The sequence below is a fragment of the Parasteatoda tepidariorum genome, chromosome 2, assembly GCF_043381705.1.
Source record: "Parasteatoda tepidariorum isolate YZ-2023 chromosome 2, CAS_Ptep_4.0, whole genome shotgun sequence".
NCBI classification, from domain to species: Eukaryota; Metazoa; Arthropoda; class Arachnida; order Araneae; family Theridiidae; genus Parasteatoda; species Parasteatoda tepidariorum.
In genome coordinates, this window is record NC_092205.1 from 35,949,537 (window position 1) to 35,977,007 (window position 27,471).

Consider the following 27,471-nt stretch of genomic DNA (forward strand, 5'->3'; position numbering starts at 1 on the left):
TTTTTCAGCTTGAAGCAAATTTTGGAACAAAAATTTTCATAATTTATATTTGAAAAATTGCCTCACTTTAGAGTAAGGACTAAACCACCAGTTTGTTGGTTCGGGTCCGTTAACGTCTTCAAAATCGTCAAAAAGTTCAAAAGCATTAATTTCTGATCCACCTATGTAAATATCATCCAATGAGAGTGCTGGTAGAAGTTCTTCTCCCACAAAACCAGAAGGTTGCCACCATCGAATGCGAGTAGATGCTGTTCTAGCATCTTCAGGAATGAGTATGTGATCATGATGTGGTTGTGCATAAATAGAATAGTCTAGTTCATGTAATAGATACCATCTAATGCCTGCAAAACAACAAGGTAGAAATATACAATGTGCAAGGAAAAAAAAAGAATCACTCTAAATAACTTTTAAACTAATGATCAGTTTTTCATGTACTAGCTCTCAAACCTAATGGTTCTTGGGGAATGACCTCAAATATGCTAATTAGTTTCGACAGACGATATTTTAAGTTACGAAATCAGAGGTAAAAACTTACCTTCTCTGAATAAACATAACTTCTTTTCAATGGATTTGGATTCCTTATCCTCAAATATGGTCCCCATAATTTTGAAAGGAGAGCAGTCTAAAGTTTGGACCCTTTAATGCTAATTTTACTTTTTGTGTATTTCACTATATTACAAGAACTTTTCAAAGTACATTGGAAATTTTTTAAATATAGTTATAAAATTCGTTTATCCAAAGATAATTTTTTTATAATTATTTACTATTAGTTAATTTAGTAATAATCGAAAAAATTCAAATTTTAATGCATCAAATTTCTTGCATCATTTTAAAGATTGTAATTTTATAGGGTAAAATTAAATTCAATAATTACAAATTTAAAAAAGCTGTATATTCAAAATTCGATTTCTCAGGAACTATTCAACAGATTTCGCTTAAACATTGTATTTTGCCATTTAGAATTACATTTTTTAAAATGATATAAAATATTGTGTACTTTATAATTCAATAAGATAAATAATAATTATTAAAAATTATTTTTTGCATGGAGTTATCTTTGAAATAATAAATTTTATAACAGATTTTGCTGAAACATTGTATTTTGCCATTTAAAATTACAGTCTTTAAAATGATATAAAATATTGTGTACTTTATAATTGAACAAGATAAATAATATTTATTAAAAATTATTTTTTGCATGGAGTTATCTTTGAAATAATAAATTTTATAATTGTGTGTAAAATTTTTCCAACTACTTAAAAAAATTATCGAGATATAGCAAGATTGTTTGCTGAAAGGGGACCAACTTTGGTCCCCTTTCTTGACCAATCTGTTGGGACCCTATTTCTCAGATTGCAGCTACCTCCTATATTTAGAGGGTAAAGAATCCAAGTTTCTTTTAAAAAAAAGAACGTTTTTCTTTAAAGAATGTAAATTTTTGTGTCTGATTTCGTTAATTAAAATATCGTGCACACAAATTAATTAGCATATTTGCGTTAACCTTGTAAACGATTAAATTTGGAACCTAGAACATGAAAGTCATAACATTATGAACATGAACATTAGATCAAAAAAAGAAGAAAAAATTCAGGGTGATTCGTTTCTTTTGTGCACTATACACACTTACATAATAATTTGCTTAAACTTTTTTTTTATCTATTTACATAGTTGAAACGTAACTTTTACATATTATACATTGTTATTAAAAACTTTATAACATTAGGCATTTGCTTTTATGGTAAACCTAGCCCACTTATTAAAAATAGTGATAATTCATTAATGTAGCCACTATAGAGGTAACAGTCAAGTGGTCTACAGCTATGAAAGATATAGATAGATGGCAATCAAATATAGTCTATGTGCAGTTACTACTTATCTTTAGAATAATAATTACAAGAAATATCTCCTTTCCAAAACTGTCTTTCAATTGATAAAAATATTTTTAAAATGTCAGCAAAAGTTTCTTTTAAAGTGTACTTTTTGTAGAAAATTGTTCATTTGTGAATATTGAAGTCTAATACATTAAAAAACTGAGCTATAAGTAATGACTTTTTTTAAATTCCTTATTTGCATAGTATTAGCCTTGTTGGCTTAAATAAGATGTAAGATGATCATACTAACCTCCATTCTTTGAATACTGAAGATATGCATTATGATTACGTGAAGTTGCTCCAATACAAGCTAAATTATCCCCATATCCTCCAATTTGTGCAACAAACTGGATGAACCTGTAAAATAAATACATGAATACTACATGTTTGTTAAATAAAATAAAAAAATCTTTTAAAGGATAATCATATTAAACTAAAATGTAATGCGTAAATATGTGATTTTCTTCCTACATACACTTTTGTCTAATTCAATAACACAAATAACCAGTTGTACAGAAATCGAATCAGGTAAAATGACAAGAAACTAATACTAGCTCAGAACATTAAAAATGATTATTTTAAATAATAAAATTCTAATTTTTATACAAACTCTTGACAGTGAAATTAAATAACAGGAAGCCATTGAGAAGATAACGTATCAAAAACTTTAATTTTATGCATTTATACATGAATAATTCCTTTCAGTGAACAAATCTTATTAAACTTATGAGTATTATTTTATGAGTATCTTAATTTAAAGAAATGTAAATGACTAGATATTATAAAAATGTAGTAATACATAATTTTCATAGCAGTATTTTTTTAAACTAAATATTATCATTCTGAACAGAAAATATATTATTCTCATCTGAAATTCCAGGTCTAAAGATAAATAAACTGACAATTTATTTGTATAAATTAAATAATAAAATATTAGAAACATGGATCGAGATAATTTCCAGATTTTTGAAATAAAATATAAAATCATGGGATATACTTAGCATCTCTCAAATCTAAATCAACTGTCTCCAAAACTCGAGGTCCAGGACCACTGAAAACTGCAGCAAAGTCTTCAACCAAAACTGAACAAGGAAGACCAATTTTACCACCAACTACATACTTCCAGAAGGTTGGATCGAAATCTTTACCATCGAAACTTTCTTTCAAAAATACCTAAAAGTTAAGAAATAATGCTACAATAAACAATGCTATGATATAAAAAAAATTTCCTGAATAATAAATAAAATATTAATAAAGAACTAAATTCTTAAAGCAAATTCAGTAAGAAATAAAAAGATTTTTTAAAAGATTATTTAAATATAATTTCAAGTAAACAATAAGACAAATTATAGTGCAATTAATAAATGTAAGGACATATAAAATGTATAGAACACACACATAAAATGCATAACTGTCAGGAGATACTAATGCATTATCATATCATCAGATATTGCAATTAATAAATAATATATTGCAATTAATAAATGTAAGGAACAGACATATAAAATGTATAGAACATACATATAAAATGCATAACTGTCAGGAGATACTAATGCATTATCATCAGATTCTTGACCCTTTCCAATAAAAACATATTATAAATATATAGTTTAACAACATTGTATATGAATATATACTTACAGGTCTATCTTCTGTTTTGGAACAAATATCTCCCAGGTATCCCTTGTCACATTTACATTTTAGTTCAACACAAGATCCATGACCATGACAATGATGGGGACATTGTGGGCCAATATAAACATCCTTGATTGCCCACATATGAGAAGGTATTGCATCTTGGGTAGCTACTTGCATCCACCGAAATCGAGTCCACCTTTGAAGAAAATATAACACAAATAAAGTTGAATGCAAAATAGGTTTTGTAAAAAAATTTAATTTCAAGAAAATTTTAAATCAAAAGTTTCTAAAGCATTAATTAAATTACTATTTTTTGATCGTATTCATGGAATAGCTTGTTTACATTAACAATTTTTTACACCAATACGTCACAGTTAAATCAAAGAAGAATTTTGACAGTTCAAATGATGTATAAACACTAATAATCTGGGAAAAAGAGCCACAATTTCTCAGTGGTTAAAGCACAGAATTGTCATTTTGAAGAACTGGGGTTCGATAGCCCCAGTGACACCTTAAAGCCACCTAGCTTTAGATTGATGGGTACCAGCTTGCCTGGTAAATAAAGGTGGCCAGTGCACAGTGCTGACCACAATGCCGCAATCATGTTATCAGTCTCAAAATTGTGGAACCTTAACCACCATGACCTCCCTGGCCCACAGCAGGGTGAATGCTTTACTTTTACTCTGAAAAATAATTGTATTAAATGATCTTCCTTTTGAACAAAGAGAGAAGAAACCAGATTTTATTGAAAAGAGGCAACTCTCTTCAAGCATAGAAAAAACTAGTAGTTGTTGTCAAGCACAAATGTGTCCTATCTTAAAATTAATGAAGCAATATATTAACTAAGAAAAGAAATTGAAATTTTATATCATTGCTAATATATGGGAATCAAATTTCAAGTCTCATAAAACAATCTCAATGTTCTTGTAAATGTCAATATCAATGTCAGTATTCTTGTAAAGAACGTTATTTTTTTACAATTATACAGTAACGCACGTTCAAAAAACATTATTGAGAAGCAATGTAGCAATAGCTTGACAGTCTTATCCTTAACAGCCCCTTAAATGAATAAATTCTTGTAAAGGCATTGATTTTATACTGTTTTTCTCAAATTGAATTTCAGAAATCTGAGAAGCTATGCAGGTCAGACAGAGGAATTTTATTTGAAAAAACATGAAAGAGTTAAATATATACTTGATTCTTGAACAATGATGCATACGTATTGCAAAAGCGGGTAAAAATTCTGATAACTGAAGGGAAAAGTTTACAGCAAAGTATATGGTTCATATTGCATCTTTTAAATTATTTGAATTTGTCAAAAAGGAATTCTATGAGAACTAATATTATTTCTGACACAACTAAATGTTATAATATCAATAAGCTTATTGTAATTAACATAATAAACTCTCATTAATTTTCATCTCACTAACTTTTATGAAACATGAAACATTTTTAATGGAAAAGTTAGCAATTCAGATCATCAAATTAAAAACTTTAAGTACCTTAAAGAACTTACTTAGAGATAATATCTCCATTCAATGGAAAAATAAAACGTTGCCAAGGAACTGGTGCAAAGTATATGGATGGATATTGAGCCACGCCAGGGCAGGAAAGTTCCATTGGAAGACATTTTTTACTCATTTCTTGCCAAGTTTCACCAAAATCAACAGAATATTCTAGTTTAACAGGTACACCTGGATCTTCCCAACTCTCATTACAACCAACGGAGAGCTAGATTAGAAATGACATTCTCACATTCAATTAAACTGAAACAGCTAAACAACAATATAACAATAGCATAAATATAAAATAAGCTAAAATTTAATATGATAAAAAATTATTTTAATTAAAAAATAAATATATTTATTTTTACTAATAGTTAAATTTTCAATGTAAAAATTCTTACAGGACATTTCAACACAAATACAAAAATTTTGTACCATATCAACAGAGCTCAGCTACTATGGTATCTTTTCAAATTAGCATACATTTAAATTTGAAATAGTGATTAAAACAAAAACTTAAGTACACAAAACAATATCTCCAATACCACTTACCATAAATTCCAGTACATAATGTTTTTTCACGTGAATATCAATAGTCTCCATGATGGCATTTTCATTGCTTATGGATTTCCCAACAGCCACTTTGTGATTACTATGGCAGTATTTTTCGTTAGCAATATGAGTGGCAGTCAGCCACTCACTCTCAACCAAAAAATGTCCCTCTTCCAGTGAAAGATATTTTTCTGGTGCCTGCAACTCTCCTCCAATAAATATGTTATCAACAGCCCAGTCATGTTGTGCTCTACCACCATGATGAGGTTGCCACCAGCGAATACGGACAACACTTCCTCTTGCTTCTTCATTTAAAGGTACAACAACATAGCTAAAAATAAAATTATTATTTTTAAAACAAATAAAGCTTGAAGTTATTAAGTACTTTTGCAATATATTTTTTATTACCCATAAAAATAACCTTTCTTTTAAAATTAAAATAACTTCCTAATTCAGGGTGCAAAATTTCTACTTACCAGCTCCTTTTTGGGGACCAAATATTTAGCGCTGGTGAATAAGTAACAGACTTTTACTCAAGAAAAACAGAATTTGACTTGAGGACAGCAATGTTTTACTCTAGAATAACTGAGTAAAACTTGAAAATAACAGAGGCTGAAAGTTACAAAGTGACACAAGGGCTGACAGATGGTATTTTTGTGCCAAAAGACAGTGGTATACAAATATGAAGCGTTAAAAGTACAGGGAACATTTTTAATATGTTAACTTCTTATTTCAACGGCTTTCACTTCAATTATGTGGATGATACTGAAGCCATTAAGACCTTATGGTAACAAAATTTTAAGTTAATATTATTACTTTGCAATAAATTAGTTACCCTTTTTCAGTTCCTACATTCTTTTACAGTTTTAGTCACCAAAGTGTTCTTTTCCCTACAACTGTTAACATTTTAAAAATAGTTAATATTTTTCATGAAAATCGAGGCAAACAAAAATTTTAGCCTGGTTAGCAGGTTAAAAACTGAACTAAAATTTTAAGTTCAGAATCAAATAAAATAATTTTCATATTCATCCTCATTTTTACATTTTCAATTAAAATGAAATTTCTTTTTTATTTCCTATTGGCAGTTCTATATATTTATATTAAAGATTTTGTTATGGTTTTTTATTTTACAACTGTTTCATCATATAATTTCATGAATGAAAAAACTTATGAAAAGTTATCAAAAGTTGGGCAAAATCAGAAGGACTGGTTTATAATGTTTAACAACAATGTATAAATAATAAAAATATGGCATAAATAATAGCAATATAAATTAATACAATTTTCAATATCAATTATTTAAAATAGATAAAACAGATTTCTATCAAAAATAAAAGCACTTAATTTGAAAAAAAAAGTTTTCAAACTGAAAACTATAAAATTTAAATTCTAGAATCTGACATCAAATTTTTCACATAGTTTTTCCAATTGTAAATCATTTTATAATGATTATTAAAAGTTAGAATAGCATACATTTTTCACCAGATCCCTAAGATATTTCTTAATCCAGTGTTTTTCCTAATGAAAAACCAATTTTCCCTCCAAATATTTAAACTTGTCTTAACTAAAAAATCTTATAATACAGTATTGAATCTAATTCAGTATTGAAAATTTTTGAAGAACAAAATCCTTAGAATAATTATTCATACTTATCTTCAAATATAAGAAAACTATGATAAAAAATAAGCTTTTAAAGAGCTAATAATTTTAAAATCTGATTACATTTTAAACTGATTTTAGGAACAAGTAACTAATTTATACTGTTTTTAAAATAATGCTGTAAAACAATATTACCTGGGATAAATGTAGCTCTTAAAATACAACTCTTTTAATGATTTCCATGTTATACCACCATTTAATGAATATTGCAGAAAAACAGTGTTGTTGCTAGAAGTAGGTGGTGATATACAACCATATCGGAAATAAAAAGTAATGATAGTGGCTGATTTTAGATTCAGATCTTTAGTTACTAACTGACGACTGCAACTCTGTAAAAAGAATATTTGTGCAAGAACATATTCATAAAAGTATAATTGCTAACAGTTATAGAAATGCATAATAAGAATTACACATTTATTGACATTAATAACTAAAAAGTTGGCTTCTGAAAGACATGTATGCCTAAAAAAAACACTTTAGTTAAAATAATTAACCTCCCTTAATTATTTAACTAAGGTCTTACAGTTTGCTATGCATCAGAGCTAACCTATTTTCATCATGGTCTAATTCAAAAAAATATTATATTGGCATTCAACAAATTTGCCCATTCAAGAAATTATCAGAGAATTAGGAAAAGAATAAAAGCTTACTGTTAAAAATGTATTGCTACAGTAATTACTTAAAATTATAGACCTGAAATTATCAATTTATAATTATATATAAAAAAAATAGTGTGTGGAGTCCCTCGGTGCGAAAGAAGTTAAACTTCGTAACCTGCCGCGTTAATTGTAGAAGAATCAGCAGTCGTAGAAGGATCACTAGTTCTATTCAATGACTCTTTTTCCTGCTTCGCTCGCTTCCCTGCTCTGTAATAACGGTAATATTGTGCATTTTTCCCTCGTGGACCACTTGAACCAGTGGAAGTGCTTATCCTCTCGCCTAGAGCCCCTGAATTAGACAGGCTGACTCATCATCTATTTTTGGAGCAAAGAGCTTACAAAAGCACAATACTAACATAACGTTAACAGTTAACTTGGGAACTTGTTTGCTCCAATATTGCTTGATAGGTCAGCTCTGATAGTATAGGAGCCTTAGTCTCGCCATTGAAAATGTATTTGTATTAATAATGTATGTGAATGCGTCGTAATGTAATTTCAAAACAGAAAACCTAACAATCAATTGATATTCACAAGAGACGCACCTTAACATAACCTTAAATCCATCGCATTGTCCGTGGGATTGTTTTCACTCATTTTTTACAATTGTTATCCACTAAATTTGAAAATAAAAAATACTATCCTATTAAATTATATGTGTATCAAATCAAACTAAAAAAATATTTACAGAAAAACAATACTTTTATGACTTTTATGCTAGTGAGAACCAAAACAATACGGAAATGAATGAGGGAAAACTGGATCCTACCACATGATTTCCCGGCCAATAAAAATGTAGTGTTAAACATTCAACGCAACCTTGTTGGAAGTCGCATAAGAAGTATAACTTCAAAAAAGATTAACAAAGTTGCTTTAGAATCCAACATTTCATATATAGCAACCTGATAACAAGGAAACAAGTTTATAAATATATTGCTGAAAACTGTTTTGATAGGGCAAGAAAATAAATAAAATAACCTACTCCATAAAAGTGCAAAGAAGAGCCAGATGCTACAGGTCCACATAGTTCAGATAACATCCCTCCAACAACTAAAGAGTATTTACTAGAGGAAGGCTCTGTTTGGAATGTATCTCTTAATCCTGTTGGCAATGAAGATTTACATTCTCCACAATCACCACCAGTCCAACCATCATCACACCTTTAATGAGGAAAAAAATTGATTCCTTAATAAGTTTGTCATAATTGCTGTAATAAAGATAAATAATTCTTCAATTTCAAAACTACGTCATTTACTAATGCCCTTCGACAGAGGGGAAAATTCATTACTTGTTAAATAAAAAAAAATACTTCTCTCAAGCTTGCATTCTCATACAAAACTCTCATTTTTATATATAATTATAATAACATTTATTAAGTGAATGAATAAAAATTATAAAGAAGATCAACAGAAAATTTTAAAACTGTGTTAAGACTTTCTTGCAGTTTAAAACATAAGTCAACAAGAATCAATTTGAAACACAAAAACAAACGAATGAGATTGAGTAATATAAAACAATTGGGGTAAAACATACAGTTATTCATTTAAAATAAGATATTTTGGAGATTACTAAAATATTTTATAAGTAGTTACACTTTAAACAGCCTGATAAATTTGAAAGAATTGACATCAATTCTCCCTTGAAATTAGTCAAACTAAATAAGCAAAACATTTCAAATGTTGTTATTTCATAACTTTTTTAATGAATTTGTTCCTTCAACCTTCTTTTCATGCATTTTTCAACTACAAATATTTAATTGAAGAAGTGCTATAAAATTATCAAATATTTGAAATTGTGTTAAGTGTTTAAAAAATATACAGAAAATATGCTCGAATACATCGTTACTTCGAAAATTACAGAGAAAATACATTTCCTTTTTCATAAATCATTAAGGAGACACCTAATTACAAAAGTTATTTTGATTGCAAGATTTTCAGAAAAGTATGTCACAGACAACTGCTGCTAAACTTATCAAGAAAAAAGTCGCTAATCTGAAGCAACACGTGTAATTTTTATTGAAGCTTAGATACAAGGGCATTCTCATTCCATACATTGGCAGACCCATGAAAATTTGTTCTTATCAGATTCAAAAAATTGTTGCATTAAAACCTCGTTTCTTAATTAAACTAATGTTAAATGTAGTTCCTTAAAAGTAAATTGCAGTAAAGCAGATTTCAGCAAAATTAAGGGATAATGGTTCAAATTAATATAATTTAAATCTGGGAAAACACTGACCGATCTCTTTTCCATAGATTTATGAATTTTTTTTTAAAAAAAACATGATCAATTTTTAACAAGTACATTATTTCATACTTTTAACAGTACAAACAAATCTGACATGTTTATAAAGAGGCTTGTTAAAATTTGCAATAATCTTTTCCTTCACTGATCTTTTACAATTTACTCAAATCTTAACCTAATAATATCTTCATTTCTAAACTAATTTACAAAAATAAAAAAGAAACTTCAGCTGATACTGAATGAAACAAAAACAACTAAAACATTATATGGAAACTTGAACATAAACACTGTAAATTGCAATCTAATTACACTATTTAAGAAGCAGAAACAGTTAGCATTCAACTCGGCAGTTGATTAATAGGTGATGTGGGAGACACATATAACTCAGGATACTTTGAATCTTGATAGCTAATAGCTAAACTACAGCAGATAGCTAAACCACAATTGTAAGCACATCATGAGTTAGCTACATCAACTATTAGTCAAAAGGGAATTCATTATTGCAAAAATGAATGACAAATTTCCCTTATTAGGGTGTTTTCCTTTAAAATGATGGTCATAATTAATAGTGTAACAGTATTCAAATACTGAAAATTATTAAGCAGAAAATTACTAAGCTAACATGTGATTGACAACAGAAAAATGCAGAGAACAGCTTAAACAAGTAGATGTTTCAGTATCTGAATAACAATGAGTGAGAGGTTCACATTTTGGATCATACTTGCAAATACCAGAGCTACATTTTCCATGACCCGAGCACATATTCTCACATTCTTCACCAACATATAAGTGACCCAGGGCCCAAGTTTGTGAGGATTTAAATCCAAGTGGTTGTATCCATCGGAATCTAGTAGTCTGTGTCCTATATAAAATATACATACAAATTATATTTCAAATGTTTAATGGGATATATAGTTTATACATGCTATATTATAGTTTATACATATAACTAACGATTCTAAAAAATAAATAAATTTCAATCATATCTCCTCCAAAAAAATTATTAGGGCTTTTTTTTTCCTTATACACAATTTTATAAAATAAGATGATAAATAAAACAAAAGAGACAACTTAAAAAAGCATGTGCTTTTAGAAACCAAATTTTACACAGAGAACATTAAAATAAAATTTTACCATAATATAGAAGAATTTAGCAAATATTCTATAATGGTATTTATTATTCACAATAACTTAGAGAAATTTTTACATTTAGAATAACATAGCATTTAAAAGTTTCAGCTAACATTTAGAATTTTTTGAACTAAAATAAGCACATTTTACTTTCATAAAAAATATTTATGTTTAAATATTAGAAGTCCAATTTGATTCTTAAAATAATATGTACTTCACATATGAAACAAAAAAAAACTTAATACATAATTCATGAAATTTATGGACAATTTTTACTTTTATAAAATAATAATGTTAGGATACAAATAGTGCAATTTGTTCCTTAAAATAAAAATACTTTATGTATAAATATATAAAAAAAAATTTAAACATAATTTATAAAATAAGGAAAACAATTGGAGAATAAATAAAAAGGAATACAATTACCTTGTATAGTAAGGTAGAGGAAGAGATATGCGAGTAATATCGTCATACATATCTGAATGATAGATACTGCCCTCAAAGTAATCAGCACAATCCACATTCATTGGCAAGCAATCTCGCTGAACGAGATCCCATGTTTTTCCCATATCAATACTGTATTCCAGTAAGATTTCTACAAAAAAATAACTACATAAAAAATTTATCGTCAATAAATTTAGTGTAGAATAAATTCAACGATGCTTATATAAGTGTAACTAACGTTTCAATATTTTATTGTAAAGAGAATTATGAAATCTGACAAAGCAGAATTTTTTGTTTCAGGAAAATAATGAGAAGAAAAAACATTTTAGGTTTAGAGCTTCAGACTACATCTTTATTTCCCTTTCAAACTAAACTATACTCAGTGCACAACAACCTATGGAGGGCCAAAGCCTACAGTGCACATCCAAGTTTTCTTGACCTAGGGCTTTGGGATGCAGGAGCAGATGTTCCAGTTGGGTGGTCAGCCGAACACAGAACCTCCAGTGTTAAGTCTATAAGCAAGCTTGGCACTCGTTTCATTGACTTACTAAAAGGATGAGAGGCTTAATCACCCATGCTTGGTCAGAGGATAGAACCCTACATCTGTGGCCTGTGGTCGGTCACAAAGCACTATCTTTCAGTTATCGAGCTTCCATTTCCCTTTTAACAATTTATTATTTATAGAATTTTTTTTTGTTCTTGAAAATGCCTACTAATACTTAAGTTATGAAGGAAATTATTGCAATGTTCCAAAACCTTCAAGAAAAAATTGCTATTCAATCAGACAAAAAATGGTACTTAATTATAGAAACAACTCAACTATAAAATTAATTATTCAACAAGAAAACAAAATTGTGATTTTCAGTGACAGTAATGAAGCACTTTACTGACTTATAACATTTGTATTATGCTTTTTCTTATGTTGATTATCTTTTAAGTATTTCTGATATTAGAGATAGAAGTAAAATAAAGAAATAATGAAAAATGCAAAATAATTTATTACCATAGCAAGTTGCTGAATTTGATTTACAACCCATCACAAGCTCAAATTGAATGTAAGTATTTTCACTAACAACCACATCTGTTGTAACAGCATATCTTCTATCATCTGCCCCTATATAATTCATACAAATAAGTATTACAAAATAATACTTATTTCACTTTAAAAATGAATTAAACAAAACAAAAGTTAGATTTCAATAGTAGAAACAAAATTTACCTTTGAAATGCAGAAAATTATTTTTACTTCCACACGTAGGTTCAAGCTTTGCTCCTGGGTTAAGAACCCAATTAGCTTCTTTCGTGCTGCTAAAGTCATCATTCAATGTCGAAACTCCATTGGCATCTCCTCCGATAAACACCTGGAAACATTTATAATCCTTTTATTAGTTTGGGCATAATTCAACAAGTCTACCTTTATTTTAAATTTTAAAGCTAATTATATAACATGAAAAATTATATTTACAGATTTAACATGTAAACATGTACTGAATGTTCAGCAGCATGTGAAATTTTACTTAGACTAAACTCATTATTTTCCAAAATGTTGTCCTGAAAAAAATTTTCAAATTTAATAAGAAATGAGAAATATATTTGGTATTTAAATTAAACTTTATTGAAACAGCACCACTAGCAAGTTGCACATAAAATCCTCCAAAGCATTGATTAGTGGCAAAAAAATTTAATTTAGAAAAATTGTACAAATTGTTATGTTCTGTTGTTATGGCAAGAGACCTGAAAAGTAGAAGAAAATAACACAATATTCATTCACTTGCTATTATCAGACTAACTGTCAACTTTCTTCTTACGTCCACAATAAATAAATACATAGAATAGCTTTTTGAATGCTAAAAGACTTTTTAAATTAAGTATATACTTCTTCTTTACTTCTACGCAGAATAATAATTAATTTTAAAATTAAAACTACATGCTTTAAAATATTCATGTACTCCACTAATATTTTCATTTCAATGTTTTCTTAAGAGTTATAGGAATCTGAAGCATTCAAAATAGGTTATTCAATAAATAGTTTGAGATGTAAATAGTAAAACAATAAAGAAGTAAACCAAACATTGAAAATTAGAAATATCTCTTTTTACAAAATTATTTTAAAATGCTGCTAATTTAAATTCTATTTTATACTGCCTCATATGATTCTTTAACTATAAATTTAAATAAAGTTCAATATATTTCAAATAAAATTTAAAATTTTGTTAATAGTAAAAAATTTTATCGAGAATTAATGATTTATCACATTATTGTAACTGTAAAAATATTTAGCTTTATAAGTAGATGCATGATGGAATAATATATATATATATATGTATAAGTAATGTATACAATATAAACATCAGAAGTATGATAATTTTGTAATTGTTGTGAGGCATTTATTTAAATACCTATTATTATTTATTAGTCTTGGACTACCTAAAGCTGAAAATTGTTTTTAAAGAATATTCACTTAAAATGTAAAATATTTGTCATAATCTCATTTTAAATCATATCTTTAAAATATCAAATATAAAAATGAAACTAAATAAATATTACCTGATCCAAAGCCCACTCTTCTGAAAATGATCCATCAAAAGATGGTTGCCACCATCTTAACTTAGTTGCATTTGTGCGAGCATGGTGGGGAAGTTCAATCGCAATATATGAGGGATGAGATACTCGAGCACTTTCACCAAAACTAAATTGCTCCAACATGTTCCACGTTGAACCACCATCAATGGAATATTGTAAAAGAACTGGCTGTTCCTCTGCTGATGGAATAGATGATTTGCAACCAAGTCTCAAGTAAAATTGTATAGAGCTGGAAACAATTTTCAAACTTTCATCATTTGGTGAACGTATTCCAAATTTGCGTTAATGAATGTTACATATTAAATGGCAAATAATGGTTAAAATTTAACTAAATAGGAGGATCAAAAATTAAAATTAATAATTTCGGCTCAGCACTTTATATCTTCATTCTTTGTAACATTTTGTGTCTTTAAATCAATTCATAATTATAAATGCTTGCGTGTTAAATTAAAAGCACAAATTTAAAATATATATAAGTAATTTTGTAATCGCTAACAAGAGTCTTTTAAAAATCCAATAAAATTTTAAACACTTTCTACACACCGTAAGCTTATAAAAATTAGTTGTTTCTTTTATTAACAACCCCTAGCTACTAGCAACCATATAAAGATAATTTTGATATCACTTCTTTCATACTTACTTATCATACATGTTAGGTTTTTTTCATACTAAAATTTATTTAAGAAGAACTATAATAGGTTATTTTGAGTTTATCATTTCGCAACCATTGCAATATAGCTTTATTATCAAACTCAAAACATACTCCTTTTTAGACTTCTTACATAATACTTTTCATTACCATTTTCATCGTCATGAAGAGTAAAAATTGGTTATATTTTCATTTTAAAAGGGCAAAATACACATTACAAAACAGAAACTACATAAAACTAGTATTAACATATTAGCTTCCACAATATTGAAAAAAAAGCACCCTGTGCCAAGTCGTTTTATCTGCCGATATTACTGGTAATTGTGAAATAAAATCAAGTATAAATCAGAAATAGTGTTTTTTTTACATAAGTTTAGCAGTTCCTCAACTAAGTAACTGAGCAGTTCCCCGTGTCAGTTACTTTTTTGAAGAGCCTGACTTCTTCTCTTTTCTATATTCTTTGCCTGAGACAACACATGTTTCCTGTGGCCAGAATGCATGGAAAACTGAGACACGGCATAAGTGTCTCAGCGCAACTAATGAGTTAAACAAAAATCAGGGTTAAAGTTTGGCCTATTTTTCATACCTAGAAAAAGTTTGTTAAATTACATATTAAAAGACTATTTTCAAAAGACTCTATGAACACAAAAACTTACCTTTTAGAAAGGCTGAAAATTTCGCAAAACATCGCTTATAATAACTTTTTTTAGGTTTTATACGCATGCTTTATTTTGCTTTTAAAAATGGATTGAGAAAAAATTAGCCACTTAGATAAATTTAAACATTCTGGTATGGGGAAATGCACAATAATAAATCCCATTTATGAAAATAATTGTTTATTAAATTTATTTTTTAGTCCTTTAAATAAATAAATCAACTTGAAAATATAGGTTGTAAAAAAGAAGATTAACTCACCCTACAAAAGTCAAGTCAAGATCTCTAGACATGAGGACTCTTTCTCCTTGGAAAGTAAATACTAAACTAGTACTACTGATCAATATGCCACAGCTCAAAGATATTTCAGATCCACTCCAAACCTCCCAGTTTTTAGAATCAATTTTATTTTCTGTGAAGTGAAATAAAAAAAAATGAAATTAGTTTTTTTTTAAGTAAACAATATACTAAAGACACCAATTTCATAATTTTTTTCTGCATTGTTCACATATTATTCAGCAATCATAATTCATTTACACAAATAGACTGCATTGAAAATAATTTGTGAAGAATAAATAAAAAGAAACTCTAAACATGTTATTAGAGGACTGAGTAACACATCATTGCAATGAAGATAGAAAAAAACAATTTCTTTTTTGTATGAGGTATGAGATACAGTATAGTTAAAAAACCATCCATTCGAGTACAAAATTAAAATTTCTATAATGATAAAGAAATTTCTAAACTATGAAAAAATTTAAAAGTTTTTATTTGTGAGTTATTGTAAAGTATCATTGTTTTCTGATAAGTTAATAATGTATTGCATGTTTTCATATCTATTTTAATTTATATTACTGGTGAAGATGAGCAGGTAAAAAATATATTTCATTATGGTTAATTCTTGGTATTTCTCAAATCTTTATGGTTGTGGCAATTAGAAACTTCCCAACATATAACTGATACTGAAACATTTTATTTAGTTTCCAAATCAAATTAAATACGAAATAGTATTTGGAAAATTGTTACACTTTTTCCTTTATTGCTTTTTCCTTTTTATTGCATTTTTTCTTATTGTTTTATGTCTAATAAAACCACATCTACATTTAGGCATTTGTCAAAAATTATTTAATTCATGAAAAAAATATGTCTCAAATTAACAATATAATAACAATATATATGTATATATATATAAAATAAAAAGAAACTACTCTCTACTTATACTCATGATTTGATTAAAGCTCTGTTTTTCATCAAGTAAAAACAGCAAAAAAACATTAGCTAGCTAATTTTTTAATATAAAACTAATTTTTGTTAGAGCTAGTTCTACAAAGAGAGAGAAATTAAAATCCCCTGTCATGATTGACCATTTCGCAAAAATACTTTTTTTAAAACTAGTACAACTCTTAGTGGATAATGATAATGATGCTATTTAATATTCATCAAATAAATTCAAGAAATATAAAGCTGGCAGTTAAACATGTCTGTATATGAAAGAAGTAATTACCATCAAATCTATCTTTCAACAAACTAGGATTAGGAGGTCCACTTTGACAAAAATCTCCGTAATAGTTGTCATCACATTCACACATGACACCATTAATGCAAAACCCATGTCCCATACAATGTAAAGCACAAGAAGGTCCAATGTATATGTTATCAATAGCCCACGAAGATGGAGAGTCTCTCAGAGAGTGATATCCTTGAGTCCATCGGAATCGCACGTTTCTAGAGTACATAAAACCATCTTATTATAGAAGATCACAAAATCTCTACAAATGTAAGACTAATAAAAGTTTTTTTTTAAAAAAAAAGCAGATTCTACTCAATATTTTAAAAAAAATAGTCTTTATTGAAAGTTATTAGGGTTATAAATAATCAAATTTTTAAACTGAAGTCTCAAATTTTTAAACTGATTGAAAGTAAAGATACAATTTATAAATTTTGGTGCACAATTATTGTTTCAGTTGGATATTAAGGGTCCTAGAACTTTTAGCTATGATCACCACTCACAACTTTCATTGAATCAGTATATTTGCTGTTTAACTTCATTAAATTATTTAATATAGATTAAAGCTTTATCAATTTAATGCTGTTTTAAAAAACAAAAAATTATCAAAGAAATTGACAAAATTTAAGATTTTTTAAAAAAAAATAAATATCTTAATAAAAATCATAGTCAAACCTTGCAAAGAATTTTATTTTATCAATGACAATGAGCAGTTAGCACCATTTAATAGATATATATGCTCTTTAAAGCTTAACTTTTTAGGCTAGAATTTTAAAGAAAACTTAGGAGCGGGAATGACGTCAGTTAATTATATAAATAAAATGTTTGACAAAAGTAAGCTATAATATTTATTATAATTTTATAAGTAAGAACATTTTGTCAACACTGTGGTAGATAAAATTTAGAGTCACACTTTGAACCAGACTGATACAGCCAGTTATATACATTTCTTTCATTCAAAAGTGTAATGTCAAATAAATATTTTAACTGTGTGTGTCAAAGAAGCTTAATTTAACCATCTCAGTTCTCCTTAAAAATTTGGAAAATATATACAATACAATTTTTAATAAGTTAATAAAAATTAATGTTTAAATAAGCTAGATTTTAATCTTTTTGCTAATAAAAGAACAAATATGTTTGATAAAATGACGATAGATCATAAAAAGTCAATAGCTCTATAGCAAATATTTGTGTTGACTTCCTTTTAATGTGGTCGCAACAAATTTTAAAATATTTTGAAAATTTAAAAAATTGTTTTTAATTTTATACCTTTACTATTGCATTATTAATTTTTATTACGAACTTAATAAATCATGTTACAAAATAATTTAAAAAAACTAAAGTACATTGGTGTTGGAGCATTTTGATTTGTTTTGCTTAAAAGGGAAAGCCTTGACTTTGGAAACTCATTTTAAAACTTGTTATACTAGCAGTTTACTCTAAGTGTATTTACCCCTCCTAAGAGTAAATAAGATACTTTAATCATACAGTGTGATTAATCCTTTGATGCAGATTTACAGATATTTTGAGGTTTAATACTTTTTTCATTAGTTTGTATGAATTTAAATCAAAATAAGTGAAAAATATGTTATTTAGCATTTTAATAATTTTTAGTAATGAAATATAGCATTGAACACCAGTGTCCCTTTTTGCATTTAAGGTAAAATTTTCCAAACATGGTTCACTTTCAAACAATAATTTTCCAAATTTGCACTTATTTTCAGTTATTTTGATCTAAGAGAAACAATAATTCATCATAGACTTTTATTAAGTTTACAAAATTAAATATTGATAAATTTTTGAATAAGAATGGAAAAAAAAATCAAAACTACTTTTTTATATTTTAGAACAAATATAATTTCAAGAATCTAACAGATTTTCGTAACTATTAGATAGTTTTTTATAATTAAAAAATACCAAAATATATTTTTACTTGTAACTAGAGTGCCAGAAGTATTAAAAAGGGATACCGGTGTCCCACCTGCCACAAAGAGATAAAAAGGTGAACACTTAACAAGTTATAAAGTGAGCTTAAATTTTCAGGTGCAGTTTCTGGAACTGGCTGGCTAGTGCCTTTTTTATATTAATTGGTAAACACCCTTAAGGTATACAATTAGGTACACTAGGTATACAATTAAAGTATACAATTTTCATCCAAAAGTGAATTTCCCAAGACATGTCAATCCCTTGACAAACATGTAAAAATTCCAAGAAAAAATTAGATTTTTTGAAAGAGAAAATTAAAACAAAGGTTAAAGTACTTTGAACAAAGAGATTTTCGCTAAAAAAAAATAATGAATGAAACTGGTAAATAAAAAAAAGATGCATAGAAACTAAATATTCAATCAGAATATCATTAAAAAAAAACTTAAATAAAAATATATATAGTTTTTAAGTAAAAAAAATTACAGCAATTCCAATTACCCACATATCTTCAAACCAGTGAGAGGAACAATTACTCGTTGCCATTCATGATGACTGTTGCTGTAATAGATTGATGGTGTTTCAGCTTGTATAATGCCATCAGGACCAGAGCCATAATGAAGCCATGAAGATTTAACCATTTCCCAAGTCCTTCCTTGATCAGATGAATACTCCAAATATACAGGATCTTCTGGTGATAGTGTGATTCCACAACCAACTTTAATCTGAATTGTAATAAAGAAGCATTCAATTAAAGAGTGAAAAAGATTATGATCATTGTTACAATATACTTTAACCAGTTCATAATGGAACTCACACGATTGAGGAAAAATACTGAAGTTTAAAAAAAATAATAAAAATTGTTCAGGAGAACAAAAATTTAAAAATCTGTTGTATGGTACTTATAGGCTTTTCTATTTCACTTTTTTACTTCTGTTTTTAAGCAACACTTCAAAATGTAGTATTCTCTTGTTTAGTGGATTTTTAATCTTTTGGTACTTTTAGTACTTATTTTTAGTCCTCAAATATTTAGAGAATAGAAGATCATCACAGGGAAAAAAAAAGTTTAAAAAACTCACTTTACGTTGGATCAATGACTTACCAACATATGTGAAACATTAAGTTATTTTTTCAGTAAAAATAAGATTTTTAGTTTACAAATAAAAGTTACCACTCACAAATAATATGTTTTAAATTAATTTAATATTTTTATTGGTATATAAGATAACAAGTATGATTTTTACAATTGGAAGCATCTTAAATTTGTATGCAATAGTTCTAATTTTATTTCCCCCCTGTTTCCCCCCATTACAACAACCAATTCTCAAGCAAAGAAATTTTTCGCACATACTATTACATAGATGATACAAAGTGCACATTGTGAGGATATGCATGATCGCATAAGCCCACCTGGTAAATATTAGAAAATTTATGATTTTTGTTATTTTGTAACCTAAGCCTTTTATTTCAGTACAATCAGATAATCAATACCACAAGCTGAGATATGATTGCCATTTTAATTAGATTGATTTGAAATGAAACTTTTTTCTTCATAAATTACTATTTACTACTACATTTACTTACTGTTATGTTTAAATAACTTTTTAATTTAGAACCATTTTTGCAAACTTATAAAAACAGTACCCTTGCAGAAAGCACCCAATGTAATGCTAATTTCAGATTCACAAAATTATGAGTATATTTTTCAGAAATTTGCAAGAACAAGACCTTTTCTAAAAAATCTGAATAAAGCTTTCACTCTAATTAATACTTAGTATCACACTGGAAGTTTTCAGAAAGCCATGTTAAAATACTTTTCTTCAGATCCTATCTAATTTCCTACCTATTAACCAGCAAAAGTGGGCTATGCAAAGAAAAATAAGAAACCAAACACGACTTTCGACAAAAGGAAAAGTATTTCTTCTGATAAGAAAGCTTAGAAACATAATATTAATTGAATATAATTTAATAATTGAATATAATTTACTAATCGAATATAATTTATTGAATTTTAACTAAATTAGAAACATTATATTAATTAAAAAATATTTTACTTCAAATTCGATAACATAGTCATCCATTACTGTCATATCCCTTGTATACAATGAACGTTCTCCTTCACTAGATAAAAATGTTAGGGCAGATCTGGGCTCACTATTTAAAGAAAATAATAAAAGTTAAATGTGTGACACGGTGAAATACATAAAAATTACAGAAATATATATATATAAAAATTCACTTCACCTGGTACAGAAATTGCCCATTACACCGCCAGGCCAAAAGAGCCAAGCATCTGGTTGAGGAACTTGCATTAATGGATCATATAAAACATTAGGTTTTACAATCATTCCTCCCACAAAGAAATCATCAAGGGCCCATTGCATGATATCTGTACCTGAAAGCGCATAAAATTTAAATTAAAATGATACAAATATTTCTTTAATAAGACAGCAACAAAATAAAATATTAGAAAATAAACCAAATAATTGCAAAACAAGTTTGTTTCAAGGCTTATTAATAGAAAACTAAAGAGTAAAATTTAATCAAATAGTAACAGAAACATTTATTACAATCAGTACAAAATAAGAGATTAAAGTTCATATTTCAAAACATAAGTTACGAAAATTGACGAAAAAAAGTAAATAATTATATGAAACCATTGATAAGTGAAATGAGTTTGCTTCCATTAAAGTTTTGTGTGAAGCTAAAAAAATAAACATAAGTGTTGATATTCTCAAAATAAAGCCTTGCAAGTGTTAAGGATTAGTTTATTAAATGCAATATACAGTTGGACTTCTACTTAATGAACTTCCATTTTGCGAATTTCCCTATTTTGCGATTTTTTTCGAGAAACCAAGAATAATTTGGAAATTTCATTGTAAAAGAACTTAAATAGCATAGGGAATTTTCTATTTAACGAACTTTTCCTTGAGAACCACTTTCCCTATATCTCAAAATATTTCAGAACATTTTAAGCTTGTTAACGCATGGGGATAATGACCTTAAATTGATTTTCGCAGCCACTTAACTTTTAGAGAAAGCAATGGAATTCTTTTCCTTGTTTGCATTTCATACAGGATATTTAGCTTTCATTAGTTGAAGATGTATGTACAGGGTTCCCATTCTTTTAACAAAGCAAAAATTAACCACTTTTAAGGACTTTTTATTGAAAAAATTAAGCACTTTTTTGAAAAATTAAGGACTTATGCAACCAGTGACAGTGCCAATTATTTACCCTTCAAAAAACATCAATAAAAAAAACAATAATAAGTAATTTTATCATAATGTACGCACTGATATAATTGTATTAATTAACAGAGCTGGGCAAAGAAGTACCAGGCTATTTTTGCAAAAAAGGGTTTTTTGAAGGAAAAAATTTCAGATTGTTAAAAGTTAAATTCATTTAGATTATAAAAGTTAACATATGAAACTAATCTGTATTCCATTTTTAATGATTTCATTGAAATTGAATTGTAAAATTAAGTGTGCAGAAATTAAGATTTGCAATTTTTTCATGTATACTAAAAAAAAGTAAATAAAGAAAATTGGCAAAAACATTGAAAAAATATTACAGGAAGTTTTTATATTTCGCTACTAGGCCAGCAAACATGTTATAATTACTTTTATGATGAACTTTAACAAAATTATTTCCAGCCAAATGTGTTATTATGAATTAACTTTGCATAATGTTACTAAACATTCTGATGAAAAACATGAACAAATTTTACAGCAACCAAAAATTTAACAAAAATTAAAAAACAGTATATTAAGTTGCAATGTTAACTGAATAAAATGATTATTAAAACCTAAGGATCTTTTAGTTGAGTAGATTTAAATTTTTATGTAACATTCTGCTTATCCTTAGTGATGCTAAAAAATTAAGGACTTTTAAAAACCTTATAACAAAATTAAGTACTTTTAAGGGCCCTTATTTCCCAAAATAAAAATTAAGCAGTTTTTAAGGACCATGGGAAAACTGATGTAGCATGATAGTGTAATATTGGATAATGTTTTGCTCTATTCTTAATTCCCATGCAGACTTCCTTTAAGATTTATAAAATAAACAGCAGATAATAATTTACAATTGCTATTTTAATTATGTCTAGTGTTTATGAATTTGAAACCTATTTTGCGTTGTTTAAGTATTTCAAATGGTGATTTTCTATTTAACGAATTTCATATAGCAAACTTTTTATGGGGATTTTGCTACTTCGTTAAATAGAGGTTTGACAGTGTATATATATGTAGATATACATACAGTGGAACCCCAGTTTTATGTTGTTCGTTATCCTGTTTCCAATGTCACTTACTACTGGTCTGTGAAAATTGCCTGTACCTATAATGTAAAATTATCTCAGTTATTATGTTATCCTCTTTAAGAAAATCCTGCTTTATACAACTTTTTTTTCTTTTCTAAAAAAGGAGACTTGTTTATAAGCTTTTCTACTATTTTATTATCTAATAGCTTTCTATTCTATATTATTGTCCTTTTGTCTGTGAAAGGAGGAAGAAAGTATGGGAGCTGAAACTGTAAAATTTGCGAATGGAATTTTTTCCAGCAAATTTCAACTATCTAATCTTGTAATTATTCAATCATTTAAAGTACATTACACTAAAGAATTGGTTAAGCAATTATTTCTTTTTATTGATTCTGATGACCTGCAAGATGCTTCTAAAGCAAAAAAAAAAATATCTAAAAGTTCTGAATTTGATTTCCACAGCGTTCTACAGTGTTCACTCTAATGCATTACAAATGGATTTTTTAACGCTAGTTAGACGGAAATCGCAAAATTGGGGTTCCACTCTAAATATATAGATACTAATGTTTCACCATGAATGAATGCAATGTAACTTTTAAAATACATTGAATAATAAGACTATCTGAGAATTATATTAATCAATTGAAAAAGCAAAACTCTTAACACAAAAAAAAACTATTTGAGAAAAATTTTCAAACAAAAAAATAAAAAAATAGAGTACAAATTGTTTTAGCTGAGAATTTAATTGCAACTGTGTAAAAATTTAAAAAAAAACAGGATATTAAATGTAAAAAATTAAGTTATTTCTATAAAAAAAAATCCTTTAAGAAATTGGATGTGAGAAAAACAAATAATTTATTTAGTAAAACAGCCATAGAAAATCTATCTTATTTAACAAACAAATCATAATCATATTATCTTACCAACTGTTAGAGGCTGCCAGAATCGTAATCGTGTTGAATTTGTTAAAGCCGAAGGATCTTTCAGGGGTATCATGTAGTACTGCGGTGATGTCTCAGCAGAAAAATGTAGTTCCTATCAATGATAAAATGCATACAACTTCAATAAAAGTCTTTATTCTATTACAAAAATGTGACTGAGTCTCAGAAAATGTATATCTTATGCAACAATTTTCACTTGGTTTTTAATGAAATTTTTATGCATTACTCTTGAACTAATATAGACAAATTTATACAAAAATTTCTCAGCTGAGCACAGTTTCAAACTCGAATAAGATGGTAAAAACTAGTTCTCTGTAACCATGTCCCACGCCAAACTCAGTCTGGGGCCGACATTGCAATGGTAAAACTTGTAGAGCATTATTACAGTTACTGAGTAGTTTATAACAATGTTTCTCTACCTAAATTAGCTATAAGAAATAAATTTAATTACTCAATTAATTTAATAGAAAGAGTAATTTATCAATGATATCATTAGAAATTTACCATCCCTTACTTCTAAAAAGAAGTTTTGAATACTTGTTTTCGATTTTAGGTTTAAAGAAGATATTGAACATTTTTTTGTAAAATTTATATTTTAGAACACTACAAAGAATTGAACAAAGTTAAAACAAGTTTAAAGTAATTTTATATGCAAAACTTGTCTATGTAGAAGCAAATTAAGTGAATTAACAGGAAGAAAAAAATTGGAACAAAGTAAAGAAAATTTGGAGCAAGTCTAAAATAGTTTTAGCACAAAAATTCATGCAAAAATATGTTTTTGAGTAGGTAATATCAATTAAGTTGAACTAGAACACTTTGAAAAATTTAGGGAAACAATCACACCAATCCTCTTCTTAAAGTATTTTCTTTGAAGGTCTTTAGTGAAGAAAAATAAAAAGCTACTGTTTTAGTGTTCTAAACTCAAAGCAAAGCTTTATTTTTAAACTAGTATACAGTAGAGTCTCATTAGTTCAAGTCTCAATTGTTGCAGTTTCCCATAAATGAGAGCACCTAAATAATGACCAACACACACAACACGTGGAACTATTTCTAAGATTTGTTTGCGACGATTACTACGACTGAACATTGAAAAATAAATTTGTGTATTAAACACTGAAACATGTGAACAGTGTGTTTAAACAAAAAACATTAGACAAATATTTTAAAGTACAATTAACTTGATGCAGCAATGTAATGAATATTGTAACTTGGTATAATGCAGTAAATTTACCCTGATCATCTAATGTAATTTTTCTTCTTCAATTAAATACTGAAATTTAAAAACTGCTCTGTTTCCATCTATTTAAATACTTCTTAAATTTTAAGTTTCTGATAATTTGAAAGTTTGAGGTAGGCTTAGTCCAATCCACTTCGAAATTTTGAGTTGTTGTTGTTGTTGTTAATTTACGTCGCACTAGAGCTATCTTGCTGAAATTTTTTATCAGGCTTTTAAATTGGACAAATAGTTATTAATAATTTATTAAACTTTTTTTTAAAAAATTCCCAATTTTGGAGTATTTTTCCCATTTAGAGAAAAATTTAAAAAATTCTTGGGTAGTTCTCCATTTTTGCATTTTTTAGGTGTTCTAAAACTGAAGTGTTTGGTAACTTTTCGAACATTAAAATGTTAAATCACAAACTCTTTTCACTTTAACAAATCCGTGGCTTTTTCTTCACACTGATATTTGCACCATTTTAATACTTAGCATAGCAAGCATTGGTTAAAGATGGACAAAACTTAATCAAACAGTCAAGAACAGCTGCTACATAATTAAAAATAAATGAAAGTGACATATTTTCTAAAAAGCATTATTAAATATGATGACAGAATCTTCAAAGAACAGTCTTAAATGTAAGGTATAAATATCTTCTGTAGGATATTAATTACTTTTAATAAATGCCAAGTAATTCCTCCATTGTTTGAATACTGTATAAGAATGCCATTTCCCCGTGTGACAGTGGCTGGAACAGAATTATGGCACCCATATTTCAGAGTGAATTGCACATATTGAGCAGCTGTTAGGTCCAGATCTTGCGTGACTGCCATCCGTACTCCTTCCTGAAATATTAATGATAGTTTAAAAGAATAAAAAGGAATATTAACTATAACAAAGTAAATTACACTACCATCAACACAAAAAAAACTTAACTTATTTTTACGTGTAGTTAGTGATAGATTTTATAATTTTAGTTTTTAAGTAGACAATGTATCAATTTTAAGCATTTGAGGTACAAAAATACTAAGAAATAGCCTTAAGGAAGTCTTGAATTACAATATTTATTTATATGATTTATCTAAATTTATGTTATTTAAATTTTTTCTAACAAGGAATAAGGAATTTAATAATTTGTTGAAATAAAAATAAAACAAGGAACATACCTTATAAAACACTAAAGCTGAACCACTAACCAACACCCCACAGCGGGTGCTAATTTCACCACCATATATTTCTGGCCATGAAGTCATGTTAGATGCACCAGTGTCAAAATTATCACGTAATTCACACGGCAATGGATCTTCAGGTACACAGTAAGGTAGCTTGAAACCTTTATCACACCTGATTGGATATTTGAAATGTTTACCTTACGAAATTTGAAAAACATAAAGCAATAGTGAAGTTACATAAAATATATACAGCATTTGAAAAAATAAATAATTTAAATGAATATAGCAGTTTTAGTGTTTCCATAATGTTGAAAAGGGTAACATTTACACATAATAAGGTTAAAAAGTAAGTTTCTATAAAGGTACATTTTACATTAAAAAGCCCTAATAATATCAATCAATATCATATAGCCTGATTCAGATATAGCTTAAAAGTTTTAAGTCCCAATAGCATTAGATTTATCTTACCTTTCGAAAGCTTTTCCTCGCATATGTTTCTACCTTAAAACATTTGTAGTTTTAACAAAGAAATTTAACATCAAAATTTAAAAAGCAATTGTTTCTATAAATTAAAAAAATTTCAATATTGTGTTACTTTAAGTAGAAAAATGAAATGGAATTCAATGTAGAGATGCATTAAGAAGCAGTGTAGGCTTAATTAGAGCTTAAATGAGAGAAAGGAGTGCCAACCAAGAATAGGGTTCAATTCAAGGTTACTATTTAAATCATGCTTCCATTAATGTTGGAACTGTTTCCATGGGTTAAAAATAGGTAACGAGTATTATCCAATCAACAAATATAATGCTGGTTTTCAAGAGTAAGCATCCTCTTTTCATGTAATAGTCTTTCTATAATTTTCTGTGAACATTATT

At 27.6% G+C, this 27,471-nt stretch overlaps 1 protein-coding gene across 2 annotated transcripts in view; it reads right to left on the minus strand.

Annotated features, from left to right (window-relative positions):
* Positions 1 to 27,471, minus strand: part of LOC107453741 (reelin) — an 86,873-nt gene that overhangs the window by 14,690 nt on the left and 44,712 nt on the right. For both annotated transcript variants that reach the window (XM_071177456.1, XM_043042204.2), the window contains exons 34-54: positions 26,594 to 26,771; positions 26,102 to 26,272; positions 24,196 to 24,307; positions 21,258 to 21,408; positions 21,068 to 21,167; positions 19,515 to 19,738; positions 17,088 to 17,308; positions 15,845 to 15,995; positions 14,245 to 14,509; positions 12,917 to 13,058; positions 12,701 to 12,811; positions 11,680 to 11,848; positions 10,844 to 10,984; positions 8,864 to 9,041; positions 7,361 to 7,554; positions 5,567 to 5,897; positions 5,026 to 5,240; positions 3,513 to 3,705; positions 2,869 to 3,044; positions 2,122 to 2,228; positions 67 to 341 (exon numbers count right to left, since the gene is read on the minus strand). In XM_071177456.1, coding sequence (XP_071033557.1) covers positions 67 to 341; positions 2,122 to 2,228; positions 2,869 to 3,044; positions 3,513 to 3,705; positions 5,026 to 5,240; positions 5,567 to 5,897; positions 7,361 to 7,554; positions 8,864 to 9,041; positions 10,844 to 10,984; positions 11,680 to 11,848; positions 12,701 to 12,811; positions 12,917 to 13,058; positions 14,245 to 14,509; positions 15,845 to 15,995; positions 17,088 to 17,308; positions 19,515 to 19,738; positions 21,068 to 21,167; positions 21,258 to 21,408; positions 24,196 to 24,307; positions 26,102 to 26,272; positions 26,594 to 26,771 — 3,805 coding nt within the window. The remainder of the gene's footprint in view (positions 1 to 66; positions 342 to 2,121; positions 2,229 to 2,868; positions 3,045 to 3,512; positions 3,706 to 5,025; positions 5,241 to 5,566; positions 5,898 to 7,360; positions 7,555 to 8,863; positions 9,042 to 10,843; positions 10,985 to 11,679; positions 11,849 to 12,700; positions 12,812 to 12,916; positions 13,059 to 14,244; positions 14,510 to 15,844; positions 15,996 to 17,087; positions 17,309 to 19,514; positions 19,739 to 21,067; positions 21,168 to 21,257; positions 21,409 to 24,195; positions 24,308 to 26,101; positions 26,273 to 26,593; positions 26,772 to 27,471) is intronic.